The following is a 16,099-nucleotide window of genomic DNA, read 5'->3' as shown; positions in this document are numbered from 1 at the left end:
AACAGCTGCATCTCAGCTGCTTCCACCTTTTCTGACTTCATCCTGCAGTTACCCGGTACAGGCACTTGCTGAACCGAAGCACTATGGTCAATTTTTACCTACTCCTATGCGAGAAAGGAGTCCACGCTTAAAACACTGCATAATACACGCCTAAGTTTCCAGCTCCCCGCTAGCTTGCATGGCTTTCACGTGTTTGTGAAAGTACCAGACAAAAAATATCAAGGATAACCTACACAAGGAATCAGTAAAAAGCGGCTGTAAAAAAGAGGGAGAGGAGAGTAACGAAATTAAAAAAGTGGGTATTTGTCTCCCAGTATTTTCCAATTTTGCCCATCACAACATAAACATTTTTCAGACAGCAGAGTGGAAGGGTTTTCTTGTTCAGGGATGTCTCCGGAAAGGAGAGAAATGGATGGATGTCTGGGAACTGAATGAGCTTTCTGGAAGAAAGTGGTATTAGGTCCTGCTTCATACCAACCCAAAGCAGCAAGATTCATTAAGATTCAAGTAAGTAATTTTTTCTTCTTTTTTAAAACCTTTACCTAACCATTGATTTAGCTATAAAAAATAAATTCATTGTCCACGGTAAAAGAAAATGTTTACACTTGTAATCTGAATTTTCTTACACTCATGAAAACTGGAACATATCCTATAACTGTGCTATACAAAAATTTAGGAGAAACAAACAATTGCTGGTTAACTGTCGTTCGGATTTAGGACAAAGATCACAGACTGCTGTCACAGCTCTAATGTATTGACTTTGGTTAATTTTTTTCAATTTTGTTCGCCTGATTCCTGACTTCCCAGTTGAAGTCATCATATTTCAAAAGTTGCTGAGCAACTTCAGGTTTTACCAAGTCAGTGAACTCTAATTTTAGATGCTTTGCACTCAAGTAGGCAAGTGCTTGGTTGCACGTGAGCAGTCTAAATGACTTGAAAGGAGCTGCTTATGTAAATAAAGTTATATATGTACCTTTACTATTCACTGGATCGGAGCACTGGTTTCAAAAGCTTTGACTCAACTTTTTTGTTCCTCCCCCTGGCTCCTGAAATTAATGATTAAATAGGAAAAACAAACAATGGATAGTTTAGTTTAACTCCTAAGAATTTTTTATTCCATTTGAGTGAACCAATACATTCCTTTGTGAAATGGGAAGCAACAGTTAAAATTGTACATTTTTATGTGCCATCTATTCTAATGTGGCAACAGAGAAGTTTGCAAAATTTTTCTGCATTGCAGCAGTCAATTTAAGACTCATTTACTCTGTGACTGATGTTTCTGCAAAAATCTCACAGTAATTGTAATAAGTCTATCTGATATTTCATACAACTTTAGGTTTTATCTCTCTACTGCTCTATCATTTGGCATTCTAGCCTACATCAGTTGAAATAAACAGTAATCTTGACATTAGCTTGGTCAATGCTTTCTCAGAAGCAATGGTACTAACAGTATATGAGATTAACAGTATAAAAATGAAACACTTCTTTGCACATACCTCAAGCCCACTAGTTTTCTGAGACACTTCATTAGTACCAGCACATATGCAAGAGACCACTGGAAAGTCATCTAGTAGGCTAACTGCAAAAATTTGTCTGGATACGGAGGAGTTTGTTGACTGTTACTTTAGGTCTTACTTTCTTCATCCTGTCGGAAACTATGGCAATATCCTGCCTACAGTCTTACCAGTACAAGTCTGTCAACATCTGAGTGCAAAATCTGCTCCAGGGCATGTTTTTATATCTTGGAACATGAAATACATTTTCTTATTGTTATTTAGAGTAATTAAACCAGTAAAAGTCAGGTGTAAGACTTGGAAGCTTTATAAGAACGCTTGCTTCCCAACATCTGGCTCAAGAAGAAAGGACATACAGCAGCTAAGGATATTAAATGCAAGAAGAAATAAGGTCACTGACTGCACAGTTGACGTAGGAAAAAAACCAAATCAGAGAGGACAGGTTCAGCAAAAAAATGAAAAGAATCAGAGATGGCAGGACAGCATGTTTAGCCTAGGATTAAGTCTCCCCCATTTTCCATGAACGTTGTATTTAATTAACATTTGATTACTCATTGTGGCCAAAACCATGCACTGGATGAAAGCCCGGCACTGAGGAGGTGCAGACGAGCACGTCCCCACCCCAGCCCCCAGCAGCTGCCCCACGCCGCCTGCTCACTGCGCCAGTCCTCGCATGGAGGAATTGCCTTTGGAAATGCTGAGCTGATTGCAGACGACCTTGGCGTGATTCCTGGACCCGGTAGGCCAGTGCCGGTGGGCACAGCCTTTGTCAGCCCTGCTGCAGGTACCGCAGCGTGGTGCTGACCCGGCTGAGCCCTGGCCCCTTGCACCACGAACCAGGGCTGCACGCCGGCAACTGCACGCATGATGGGGCTCCGCCACCCTTGTCCCCTCTTCCCTACAAGGTAAGGAGGTGTGTTGGCCTCATTTCTGATGAGGTTCTCTAGACAGCAGAGTACCTCAAATAACAGCAGCATTAAGAGTGTTAACATTGCAACAGGCAGCCTGTCTCAGCAATGACCTCTGTAACCCACCAGTGGTTTTTTTTTTTCCTAAAAAGAGCACAGCCTATACCAAAAGCAAGTGTCTTGGTCCTCTCGAAGGTCTGCTGTGCTGACACCCTGCAAAGCCTCAGGTCTGTGAGTTTGGAGGCATTCCTCTCTCTCCTGCCCTACTTTGGGTTTTAGTTTGTTCTTTAGTGGTGTTCCTGTCTAGCTAGTTGCAAACGAGATTTGTGTTATCTTCTTTTGTAATAAAAAAATAATTAAAAAAAATAGTTCTAGGCCTTCCACCTTTCCATCTGTTTTTTGCATCAGGAGAACAGGAAAAGAGAAATTACTTCTCAAGACCAGCCAGTGCATACACAAAACTTGGAAACATTCTCAGTGGTCTCTGCACAATCTAGGATACAGTCAAGGGACTAGCCCGAGACTATGAGCATAAACTCTCACTCTCTTGTTGGATGTCTGAACGCTTCTAGACTCACTGGACCAAATATTTGCACTATTATATCCAGAGAAATGCCTGCTTTCTAATAAGGTATACTGATATTATGTGGAGAACCATATAGTTCAACTTGTCTACATTTGAAAGTCAGAGACTGAATGGGAGGATGTGGAGAACATGTTATAGAAAGGGAAAATGAGTAATGAAAGGAAGAATGCAGTTAGAAATAAAATACTAGGAGGGTCTTGTGAGCCTGAGCCATAATGTGAAGCACAGATAAAATAAGTACAATCAGTAACCACAGATAACGATGTGATTGCAGATCCTGTAGCAAACAGCACAGTACTGTGGAGTTTTCTCCCCGAGATGATGTTTTAACCACCCTGAAGGCCTCTGGTAAGTGACCTATAGGAGAATACATCCGCTGAGTCATTTTAGAGGAGGAGAGGAGAAGAATCTCCTCTGAAAAGACATGTGATATATAGCAGCCAAGGCTTTATTTTTATCAATGACTTATCAAGCCAGCTATGAACATTCACCCTTTTAATCACAGACTTATTAGGATCCATACATATTTAATCAAGACTGTAACTCTGAAGGTGCTCTAAATGCTTCTACAGGTAGCAGTGTATGTTTTAGCATATAGCACCTTGCATTTCAACATTCAGGTGATCGTGCTAATGCTGAGGTAAAATCCAGACTTCTAGCACTAAATTTTAAAAGCAAGCAGTCACTTCCCAGTCACACCATCAGTTTGTTTATTTACATTTAGCAAGCTGCCTATTGAAAAAACAAAATAAAACAAAACCAATGCTGCAAATAATTTGATTAAACGATAGATCAGATCATCCAGCCGTCTGCATTACCGCTGGGGCTGGTGGAAGCTGTGGTCTCATGGTGCTTCCCCTCACTGTCCACAAGAGAGCTGCCAAAACAGGAATGCCGTTTCATGCACAGGTAGCAGAAACATTCAGCAGCTGCCCCTGCTCTCGCTCAGTCATTTTTCTTTCTGCTGGCACCTCTATCTGTGGTTACAAATCAGGGCCCCACGAAGCAGGCGGCCGACTTGACCGATGCTACTCGATCATGCTGCCAGATCTTCCACTGCTCATTTCCTGCAGCACAATCTGAAAGAAAGCCTGTTTCCACGGCTGAGCTGGTCTGGACAAAGATAAATCTGAAGGCTGCCTAGTGACTACTGTATAAACATACAAAAAGTCTGATGAGCTAACCTACAAGGCTTTGGTTATTTGGTATAATTAAGTGGAGAAGATGCCAAGAAAATAATTACCGGAAAGTTTTCTTTTGACAAACTTATGATAGAAATTTCTCAACAGCTTCAAGGAACTCCATGGATGAGCTAAGCCCTTCCAAGTCCAGCAGATTGCCCGTTTTGTCATGAAAGTGGAATAATTCAGTCTCCTCCTCTTCCAGCTCCTCTCGAAATAGGTTGGTCTCTGAGGTAGGAATGATGATGATGCGAGGGATTGTATTGTTAATGACAGAGCCCAGGACTCCATTAACTTGACTTTCTTGAGTTGCCATCTGTGAAGTACCTGAGTCTCCTCCTCTGCTGACACTGCTGCTATTCAAACCCACAGGCAGAGAAGCTGCTCTTAGGGAGCTGGTCACGAGCGTTGCAGGGGGACTGTGTAGGACTGGCCGCCCAAGCACCTTCTCCAAACAGCTGGAGGAGAGTGAAACCTGGAGCGGAGACATAAGCTTTAGTGTTGTCATACAGCGTATGACTGTGGAAACCAGTATTTGAAATATTCATTACCACTAGTCGCTATTTGAGTCACCAGTAACATTTTCTAAACACTTGAATCATTGGCTAGAAAGAGGGAAAATCATGATGTGTTAACATCTACAGCTTGGAAAGCAGGATGTTAAATGAAGCAAAAGAAGACATGCTCAAATATCAGCAGAAACCAAAAAGAAAAAAAGAAGAAAAGCCCATTCCTATATCTGACTTATGTTTTAAAAAAATGTTTCTCCATTTTTTATACATCTGAAGGTACTGGATAATTGTACTTCTCTCTCTCTCATGGAAGAGAGCTCAGATAAGACTCAAGCACAGTGTATTCTTTATTTGCCTAAAGTTTCATCATACTTGTGACAAACTATCATGGTGTCCCCAAATAGCTCCTGGTGCTGCCTCAGGACAGTTAGTGGCTTTGCATTCATACATTGGACTGTACTTCCACCAACAAAGAAGGGAAAAACAGTGACTGTGATTTTGCTTTGCTAATCATTTCTCATCTGCCTATTTTGAGAGAACTCTAATTTCTAACTTGGCCCTGATGGCAACTCCCCTGTGACCTTTCCATAACTCTTCGTGCACAGTATACAAATCCAGACTAAACTAAGTAAGCTTTGAAAGTGCTAGTTAATATTTAAATACACTGGTAACAGAAGGCGTAAGTGATCAATTTTGGCTTGCTTTAGAAAATGACAGTTAAGGTTACAAAATTACTGTGCCAGGTATAGAGAGAAGTTAGAAGTCCCTCCTTCCTGGAGAAAATCAACATTTAAAGTAAAATGCAGTTTTTACTTCATTAGTATGTGAATTCCCATGAAGCCTAATGGAATTCAGAGTACGACTAAGCTTTACTCAGATTGCTATAAAGTCTCTTTCAGAGTTATAGTTCTTTCTTTTAATACTGTTGTGAAGCATATTAATTAACTATACTAAGTCTCTTCATAACTTGAGCTTCCCATAGTAGTTTCGTAAATTTTTTCCTCTATTGCAGGTATTCTGTTCTAGTCATAAACCTCATTAATTCAACTTTAGTCTTCTTCAAGCATTCAGGCACATAATTCCCATGAATTTATAGGGGTTTGGTGCTGAAACATCTTTAAAAAATGTTAGATCAGTTTCTAGTATGATTACAGCCCAGCAGGGGCTGTAATCTTGGCCCCCTTTGTCTCCACCTAGTCCGTGGCCTGTGATACTGCCTTTACACTAACAAACTAAATGGTTCCTTAAATCAAAAAGGGAAGGCTTTTGTTTTGTTTTGTTTTGTTTGTTTTTATTTCTTAAGATTTAGGGATCATCATCTCAGTCTTAGCAAGTAGTTTGGTGGATATGTTACTGCATAGCATAGGTCTAGTCTGATTTTACAGACAGAAAACCAAATGAATGCATTTGTTTTTCACACAAATTTTGTTGTTTTTTTTAAAAAACCCAACACAACAGCATCTTTAGTCCCTCTCTCTCCCCCTCCGTCTCTCTGTCAGTTTGGGTTTAAAATTAGATACTGATATATCCTGAAGCATTGTGTAATTCTACTCCAGAAGCAGGAATCGTTCAGCAATGCCTGTCAATAACAATTTCTCCAGCTGCTGTACCTACCCAAGTGGAGGGAAGCACAATGTGCTAAAAAAAAGTGGTTTAAATCAACCTGACAGAGAAGAAAAGGCCATTCTTCCAAATCAAAGATAACAATAGAATGAAAAAACCCAAACCCACTCCTTCCTGCTTCAAGTGCTGTTTTCACTGCAGCAGAAGGATGGGCTTCTTCTTGATATGGCTTAGTGGGCAGGATACCACTTCCAAGGTTTTTTTTAATAGTTCTCATGCCAAGTAATTCCCTTGACACAAAACCTGGATGCACAGACCACACTTGGCAACTCTCCTTTGAAATCAAGTATCCAAACCTATCTTGTCCTTATAATACATGACTGCTTTTTTTAATGCTTCCAAAACGGCCTCTTCACTGCCATGCCAGGTTTCCAGGTGTCAGTCTACATCAAGTCTGTTACCAACCTAACTAACTGCAATAAGTCATGGGGATGGATCATATCTTTGTGGCAGCACAGAAAACAGTCCCGTGTGCTCTTATGCTCTGGAAAGCACCAAGCCCAGGACACTGATTGGCTTTTTTACTTTCTCTTGAGGGATGCCTTTTCTTTTTTGACAACCCATCTGCAACTGGACATTAAGAAGTCTTGATCTCAGCCAGTGAAAAGAACTCAGAGGTACATAAATTTTTTAGATGTTGCTGAGATGGTCTTCTTAAAGAAAACAAAGGAAGTGTAAGATTCTTTTCCTAAAAAAAAAATTTATATTTTGTTAAATCAAAAAGTTAGGTGACCCTTCACCAAATTCACACTTGTATTTCCATAATTGAGCATTTTTGGAAGTGCTATAATTGGAATTCAGTCATCGACAATCCAGTAATGCTATTAAAACCTTAAAATAAATGTCTAAAAATGCAGCAGGGTTTCTTTAGGGTTGGTTGGGGTTTTTTAAGGGTAAATGGGTGGCCTCATAGTGAAACACTCTAACTGAGCTTGGCAAATAAATATTTATTCTGATAGAATGAATATTGATGCATTGTGTTTAGCTAAGACACAAAGAACCTTCACACCACACAGGAATCTTTGCTGAAAATATTAAGAAAAGCAAATGAGGCTTTGAACATTCAATGTAAATAAACTCCACACATCTCAGTGAACACCACTGAAAGCCTCAGCATGAAGGTACTCTGTTTAAAGGTTATTTATCAAAATAGTCCAACAGATGCCTTTCAAAGACAAAGTATAGCACCTGAGCCTTCTTGTGGGCTACGCAGTTACTAGATTCCAGAATACAGGAATATTTATTCAATCACTGAACACTTTTATGCAGACCACCTCATATTTATTTTCCTTCTCGTTCCTTGTGAGACTGGAGTGGTTCTCTAGAACCTGGAGACAATCATCTCTTGTCTTTGCCACTTGCCTACAACCTTGGACCCACTGGGCTACTGATGGAGGCCAGTGGAGGTGGGCAGTAGATTTGAGCCCATGTTGCCTGCCACCACATTTGAAGCCATTGTCTTTCCATCAATACTATTCACAACAGTTACAGGAAAAGAGTTTCTTTTCAGGGTTTCTCAGGACTTGATCTTAAAAAGACACCTGAAGGAAGACAGGGCAGATGCATGCAGGAACCGGGTCATGGGATGGCTGGAAATTTCCAGAACAGCTCCTGCTTTAAACTACGCTGTCTCTAGACAATTAGCCTCAGAGCTGGAAGGGAGTACAGGGGACAGAAGCAGATGCTGTAGCTGCCCAAGGTGCGGGTGTTTGGTTACACACACTAGAGTAACCCCATGAAGGGGTGCCTCCATCAATAAGTGGGTGCTACTCAGCCTAGCCACAGACAGGGGACTGTAAGCCTATGTCTGTCTTTTCTGGAAAATGCAGCGCTGATATATGCTTGATGTTGTGCCACCCGTACAAATACTTGTTTTGAAACTGGTGTTACGGTTCTGGCAGAAGCTGACTCATGGGTGACCTACTGCTCCCATCCTCAGCAGTTCCTCAGGGAACAGGGTGCTCCTCAACAGCATGACACCAAACCTCGGCGGTTTGGGCAACAAGCGTGATGCATCCACAGAAGATGCTCTGATTACTCACCGTCTCCTCTTTCAGTGAGGGAAGGGTGGCAGTTGCCAGACTCTCCCACCCTTAGGGAGAAATGGGAGTTTCTTTCTCGTCTTCCCCCTCAACAAAAATAAAACATTTTAATGTACACTGAAAAGAAGAAAAAGAGTGGCTTCTATCATGTCAAAGTCTGTTTCGCAGCCCTGACTTTGTAATAGAAGGCTGCCACAATGTGAACACAAGGGTCAAGATGGGAGAAACCAGAGCTAGGGTAGATAAACAGGCAAAGAAGCAAAGAAATCAGCTGCTTATATTTGATGCTACTGATTGTGCTTTAATGCAGCTTTAGAGCTATGAGCTGATGCTGGCTTTCCAAAAGCAGACAACGTCAGTGAAAAAAAGTTAAGAAGGCATTATTGGCATTCTCATTAGTCACAAAAAAAGAAATAATATTAAGGATGAAGAGGACATCAGAATCAGTACAAATAAAGCCTACAGATGAAACAGATGGGTATAAAGGCTGAATTATTATTCCAGAGATTATGTACTGTAGCAAGATTAACATTAAAATGGAGACTGTCCAGCAGAGACTTTTTTCCTTACCTTTTCTGCAGTTGCTGCATCACAGCTGCAGGTCTTTGGGAGCAGGTCTCTCTTCTCCTGTCTCAGACTTGTTGAGAAAGAATGACTTCGGTGAGGCTGCAGTTTCTTATGAGGTGGCTCTACAGGGTCAAGCTCTACATCGCTCCAGGTCTAATCACAAATGATGAAGGATTTCAGACAGTTACATCCTTTCTCAAATTCTAAAAGGTCTCAAACTCTAGCAGAAACCATGCACGCTTACAGAAAACTAAAGCTGTTCTAACACAGGTCTCACGCTCAAAACTCCCCTGGGGAGAGGCTTGATTTTTAATCTTGTCTTTACCCTGGACTTCTTTCCTGAACCAAAAAAAAAAAATCTTTGAAATAATGAAAAATTATTTAATCTCTTTTCACCAGGATGTTTTTCAACCCTTTTTATCTCATTGCTCGTGCTATGCTTATAGCTACATAGCACCTGAACTCTAAAGATGGGTGCAAGTACAACCAATCTGTTTAATATAGCTTATGGCATTCTGCGTGACCATCAGCTGGTACAAAACTGTGGACATGGACAGCTCCAAAACCACATTTGTATACATCCCAGCTGGATAGCCAGAACACCCAGGTCTTCTCAAACCCCATGAACTTGCTGCTTCTCTGAACCATCATTAGCAGATGGGAGGCAACGGGTGGGCTCTGCGCCAATGTTCTAAGAGCATGCCAGTAATGGAGTACAATCATGACATTACAGCCATGCTGTTCCATTTACAGGCTTGGGCAGAGGCCATCCATCATCCCTAACTTTGTGGTGACTTTTTGATTGAGCATCAATGATGAGATCATTCCACTATTTTCCACACCAGCTTTAAGATACAGATAGGTAGGTAGGTAGGTATGTAGATAGATAGGGCTCCACACAAGTGCAAAGCTAGTGCATAATTCCACTGCATCACCTTGTTCATACATCTATGTATTGCCACCTGTTTATTTCTCCTCCCTTGCAAAACCAAACTGTAAATACAACTTTATATGACTTATGAATATGTTGGCTCCTTACACTAACATGTACGCAACACACAGAGGAAAGTGTTGGTGGCAACAGCTGTGTCTTTGACAGTGTTGCTGGTGTCATTCCTGTCCGTCAATACTTTATTGGAGCATTCCAAAATTTCACTCAGTCCTGCTGTCATGCAAAAGTCGTTGAGCTTAGCTTTTATTTCAGCAGCTGCTGTTTCAGCTAAAAACTGTACAGCTGTACTGAGCTGTCAGTTGCCCCAAGGACAATTACCTTTGGCTGCATCAACTTGGCACAACACAGTGCTGTGCATCGCTAACAGCAGGTGTTTTATTTGAGACTCCTAAGCCAAAGTTGTGCCAAAGGCTGAAGCCTCTTACCCACATTATCCCATCCCTTTAAACAGCAACCCCAGCCAAACCTGCTAACCCCAAGGAACCAAAACCAAGTAGTGACCAACAGTGAAGAACAGAAAACTTCTTGGATCAGGGTGGGCGATCCAGCTGAAATTACCTCATTTGACATCAAACAAAGGGTTAATGGGCAGAGAATTTAGGAACAAACTTTAAGTCAAGGAAAATTAAAATATAAAAGGGGAAAAAAATGCTGGAAATAAGTAAATGAGGAGCCTTCCTGTTTTAAACTATGTCAACACATTTCCATGTTGCTACACGTGCTATCTACAACCAGTGAATGCAGCACAAGTGTAAGCAGACAAGTAGTCCTCATGATCTCGAGGGAGATACAGGTACGTGTGGGTGCTCTGTTTACTCAAGCTGTTAAGCAACCCCAAACAAAATATACTCTTTTTTTTTTTTTTTTTATGATAGGATATTGGCATGTTGCATATACTAACCTCATATTGCAAAGATAATCTGGGTATTTTAGAGTTTATGAAATCATCACAGTTGATACTCTCTTGCATCATTGTGTAATCAGTGGTCTGTGAATGGAATTAAATCAGCAAGATAGATGATCTCATTTTCATTTACATTGCAACAGAAATATTTAGGCATTTATTTATATCTTCAAGAGCCAAGACAAACACTAAATTTCATAGCACAGAAAAAACCAAATTACTCACTTTGTATATCTATCTCATTAAGGCCTTTTGCCCTAATATAGCAGCAACCAGATAAAAATGAAAGCGTTCTCCATGCCCTGAAGACTATGAGAGTCTAGGCAAGCAAATTTGGGGATCCTCATGCTATGCAGTGTGGTACAGTAGTGTCACACTCCAAAAGAGTCCGATCACACTTCAAACTCACTTGGGCTCAAATCTGAACAACAGTACACAAAAAAAACATTTTTGTCCAGGCTAATAAAGGCCTTTCACTCTTCTATTTATTGTTTCAATTTAAAAGAAATTTTGTGGTAGACACATGAAACACTATAGAAAAATCTTGTCACTTCTAGACCAGGTCTCTCCTGAGAAGTAGCTTGTCCATTGCATGGTATTCAAACACCTTCTAACTTTGAATGAGAAAATGTGCCCCATTTAAGAGATTTCATGATCTTTAATTATCATTATTATTACCTGTCTGTAATACAGTCACCTGTAGGCTGTTTAGTGATAGCTGGGAATGCTGCTGGGGTATGTGATATACAGTCACAAAGTAGAAGAGGATCCTTGTCCCCAAACAGTTCACAACTTCACAAGCTGTACAGCTGAGGCTACCCAGTAAAGCGCAATTAGTCATCTTAACTGGAAGCCTACCTGATGCAGCTGTATGGTTAATGTGCAAGAGAGGCAGCAGCATGGACTGCAAAGTAACCTATCTTTTGTAATGGGATAGATTTTGTTTCATTAGGGCTCAGGCAGTGAGCCTTCCCCTCAGGCACGTAAAGTGGTTTTTTGTTCTGATTTTTGATTTCACAGCCAGAAGGCCTGAATTTCTTATCAGTACCCTGGGCACAGTGCTGGCATTGGCTGGGTCTCCTTGGTTTCCCAGCAAACGGTGCATTTTTTGCTCAGGTGCGTTTGCTTTGCTGTCTGCCTGCCGTGAAAGAGTTCAGAAATCTTTCTGGTGCTGTTACCCGAAAGGAACACCTTCCATTCTCCAGCAGAAAATTCAGTGCAAAGTGATCTTGTTCGAGAACGGTGCGCTGTTCGTGCTGGTTTTCCTGCTGGTCCTAGGTCCATTCCCAAATCAAGGACCTCAGCCTCCCCCAAAATACTCAACACAGTTACAATCTCACTGAAATGCAGCTCCGCGGCCTGACTCTCAGCGGCAGCACCCAGAAAGCAGCAGCCTGCAGGCCACAGCACGCAAACAACCGGGCCCCATCCTTGCTCAGACCACTGCCACCTGGCTCACGGGGAGAGCCAAGAGTTTGCCACTCAGCCTGCCGCGGTGATTTATACGTTTGTGAAAGGTGACTGACCGCAGCCGTTGCTCTGGGAGGCAGGTCCCCGGGAGGGCCAGCCCCAGCCTGGCCCCTGCCCCTGCCACGGCTGCCATCCCTCTCTGGGAGCCACCTTCCCAGCACCTCTGCGGGCAAGGCTGGCTTCTTGTGACTTAGAGAGGCAGGCAAGGTCATGCCAAGAGGGGCTGTGAAGAATCCCAAGGGATCCTTTTATTTTTAACTCCCTCAGTCACCAGCCTTACTGAGACTTGGGGCATGCTGCTTACAAAACACCCCACCCTTGCTCCAGGAGTCTTCCACTCCTTATGGTTAAAATCCAGGGAAACAAATAAAAAAGTCTCCTGTCCTGCAGAAAATGGACATCCTTTAAAATAATAAGACAGCTTTTGGATAGGTTAGAAAATTTTAGATGGGAGACTGTTTTCCTGTCCTCCAGCCCCCTCAGACACTGAATTATAGGAAGTGGTTGGTGGTGTGGGGATTGCCTGACAATGGCTCTTTTTAATTCACATTAAAGAGTTAACCTGCACATCCATAGTCCTGGTAGGCATCTGAACCATGCAGATGTGCTGGCCTGGATGCTTTTTCTGATCAGAAATCATCACACATGAACTCCCAGAAAGGCTTTGCAGAAATGACCTCCCACGACCCAAAAAATTTAGCTACCCCTCCCCCTTTTCCATTCTCTAATTTTGAATATGTATTTATAGAGTCACTTATTTGGGGAGTCAGAGAAACATTATACTCACTTTCCTTCATGGAAACAAGGAAAGACTTACAGCTTCTCCAGTGGAAACTGATGAAACGCAAGTGCTCTTTGTCCTGCCAGCAAGAGTCTGATGGCTGGAGAGAGAGGTCCTGAATGATGACTCATTTATGGACCCTCTCAGGAGGTCGTTCTTCGATATTCGTATTAGGAACCTCAAGCAGGGAACAGCATTGTGGATGGTTTTTCTGAAGGAAAATGGGAGAAGAAAAAAAACAAATGGCACATTGATGACACGGCTTTGAAAATCATTTGGGGAAAGTACCGTCTCTTTCCATAACCTCAGCACGGCTTCTGTTTTGGTTGAGGAGGTCTTAAAGACTACATGGAAACAGCATGGTATATCTAGTGGAAACTGCTCAAGAGGCTGAAAGGAAAATAGCAGGTGGCTTTGGGGCCCTGTGTCAAAACATGTATGGAAGAGCTGCATGATAAGTAATTAAGAATTGAAAATATCTTGAAGAGCATGATTGCTTCTAATTTAATTAAAAGGTTAACGCAGAAATCTTTCAGGTTAGCTGGTATGAAGATCTTTACTGTGCAAAGGCACAGAATGAGAGGAAAAAAGGAAGGAGGAGAGGACCAGGAGAATCAGATATTGTTATTTATTTGTATCATGGCAGCTCCTGTAAACTCCTATCAGGAATTAACACTCCATACAAGCACGGAGAAGGATGATCTAGGCCCCAAAGAACTTAAAACCTGCCTTATTCATTAAATAATAATCTCAGTCATGGTTGCATGAGTCTATTCCTCCTGGCCGAAGCCCTGATCCTGCATAGATCAGAAAAGCCCAAGAGCCTCCCCTGCTCAATGCCAGCTGGCCTTGCTCCTTGCTGTTGCCTAGGACTGGCAGGGCGATGCTAGCCAGAGCACTGCGTTCGGTATAACACCTCCCCAGTGCCTCCCAACCCATTATTTCAGCCCAACAGATGAAGCTAATACTGGCACAAAACTAAATGAACAAGTCAAGAAGCGAGGCAGCAACAAGGCACATGGAAAACAACTGAGGCATAGGACTTACTGATCAGTGGAGGATGTTAGTATATTGACTTTACACTGAGAAGCAAGTCAAGTGGATGTATATTGTAAAATCTCTGCTTCTATAGTTACCAGGCTTGTTGAATAACTAGTACATTTTCAATCATCATTTCTACTCTCAGAAAAGATCGCACATGTTAAAGTCTCAGAGATCTGATTCTGGGATCACAAGATGAGATCACTAGTTTGTCAATCCAAAAAAAGAGGAAGCTTTCTGCCCGCACCATCATTCCTGATTCTGCTGAGATGCCTGTTGGTGAGCTGGCAGAGCCCCACTGAGGTGCTTGGGGGTGCGGGAGGCTGCCTACGTGCTCCTGGATAAAAAGAAAGAGCTAATGTTGTGTAGAAAATAAAAAATTTTGAGAATCAGCAAGGGTTTACAGGGCACAAGAAAATGCTAAGCCCCCATAAGTTCATTTTCTTGTTGAAGATGTCAGGCTAGCGCTGAAAAAGCAGCTGCCAGCTTTTTTCCCTGGCTGAGAAGCTGAACCACTTCCCTCAGACATAGCTGTAGCTTTTGATGTCTGCCACAGCCTACCTGGGGCTGTAAACTATTCAATAACTTCAAGTTGGTGTAAAATGTACCATCCTGTTTATTAAGTAGGATTTCATACAGAGACCTCCTCACACCGGACGTTCAGGAAATGTATGTCTGATGGTGAATTTTCACGGACAACATAAGAACATTTTGATGTCTTGAGGGACCAGAGTTTCAATTTTACTAATATTTGAGAGGGCTGTTGATGGATATTTTGTAGGCTGGGATGAAAGTACAGATTTTGAAGGGAGTTTTAATACTGGACGTGTGAAACACAAAGTAGATATAAACTGAGGTGCTTATTTAATGATGTTTTTATAATTCTCTGAAATAAGACAGTCACCCAAAGTCAAATATGTAGTAATTGCAAACAAATTTTTAAGAAAATACTGCAAATCAAAATTATTCATGATTATTCAGTTATTTGTGATGAAGCAGTTTTGCATGAATGATTTTTGTATAATTGTGCTTCACTTGGGAGCAAATTGGGAACACGGAGATGTAGAATTTCCCCGTTTGCTATGAACAAATGATTACAAAACCTAAAACTTCCAAAATCTAAGGAAGTTTCTGCAATAACTTTAACCCAGCCAAGTGACATTCTCTCACATACAGGTTGTTAAGGGAGTGAAAACCTTCCCCCACAAAACAGCATTTCATGAATTAAAACTTTGCATACATTTCCTTACTTACATTTGTTACTTCCAGTGATACCTACCAGGGAGAGAAGTGTTTTTCTCCTTTATAGTGGTGGGGAGTGGGTGGGCAGGGGTGTGTATAACAATTAACCTCTCAGACCAGTTCTTAAAAGCCAAGTGCTAGCACAAAGGTCACTCTTACATTTTCAGTTACCTTCATTGTAATGTACTTTCATGTGTAATGTACTTTCATGTGTAATGTACTTTCGTTGCTTAAGGTAAGGAAACCCCACAAAAAGACTTGTTTGATTTGTTGCGTTGTTACGATGCAGTGACAGCAATTCTCTGTGAAAAAAAGCATCTTGTTTTGGTAGTGGTACATCATGGGTTTGAGCCATATCTGAACTCTTTGGATCCTGATTTCTAGATGCCTCTTTCTAGAAAGATTTGGAAAATAACTTAGATTTATCTCCATTCAGTAGTTCCAATACAAAATGGCTACTCATCCCCTGCCCAAACCCTTAATTCTTGGGCGTGAACAGACGGGCCCATTTATCCATCATTGGATAAATTACTTTCAAGGCATAATGTGAATTATTAGAAGATTTAGAAATTATCCAGAAACCCTGATCTTTACATACATATTCATTATTCACTGTTCAAGCAAAATTGCTTCTGCCAATATATTTTCACCAGCTGACTTGCTGGTGTACTGTAGCTGCTTTTTCAGTTTTAAAACTGCATGTTTGATTCATCATGAGGGACCTGACATTACTTCTTTTCCTGGCTGGATGACTCCCAAGTCTGTGAAATGTCTTC

General features: G+C 41.5%; 1 protein-coding gene across 11 annotated transcripts in view; it reads right to left on the bottom strand.

The window, feature by feature from the left end:
• Nucleotides 1–1,182: 1,182 nt before the first annotated feature.
• LOC115343791 (melanopsin-like) overlaps nucleotides 1,183–16,099 on the bottom strand; it is a 48,133-nt gene continuing 33,216 nt past the window's right edge. For 10 of the 11 annotated variants that reach the window (XM_030020292.2, XM_030020319.2, XM_030020272.2 and 7 more), the window contains 4 exons: nucleotides 13,077–13,251; nucleotides 10,787–10,873; nucleotides 8,937–9,086; nucleotides 1,183–4,664 (listed from right to left, as the gene is read on the bottom strand). In XM_030020292.2, the coding sequence (XP_029876152.1) occupies nucleotides 4,275–4,664; nucleotides 8,937–9,086; nucleotides 10,787–10,873; nucleotides 13,077–13,251 (802 nt within the window). In that variant the 3' untranslated portion in view covers nucleotides 1,183–4,274. Of the gene's footprint in view, nucleotides 4,665–8,366; nucleotides 8,454–8,936; nucleotides 9,087–10,786; nucleotides 10,874–13,076; nucleotides 13,252–16,099 lie in introns of all 11 variants that reach the window. The other variant, XR_003924293.1, reaches the window with a different exon arrangement.

This window comes from Aquila chrysaetos, chromosome 1 (assembly GCF_900496995.4).
Source record: "Aquila chrysaetos chrysaetos chromosome 1, bAquChr1.4, whole genome shotgun sequence".
Classification (NCBI taxonomy): Eukaryota; Metazoa; Chordata; class Aves; order Accipitriformes; family Accipitridae; genus Aquila; species Aquila chrysaetos.
This window is presented reverse-complemented; position numbering and strand designations above follow the sequence as displayed.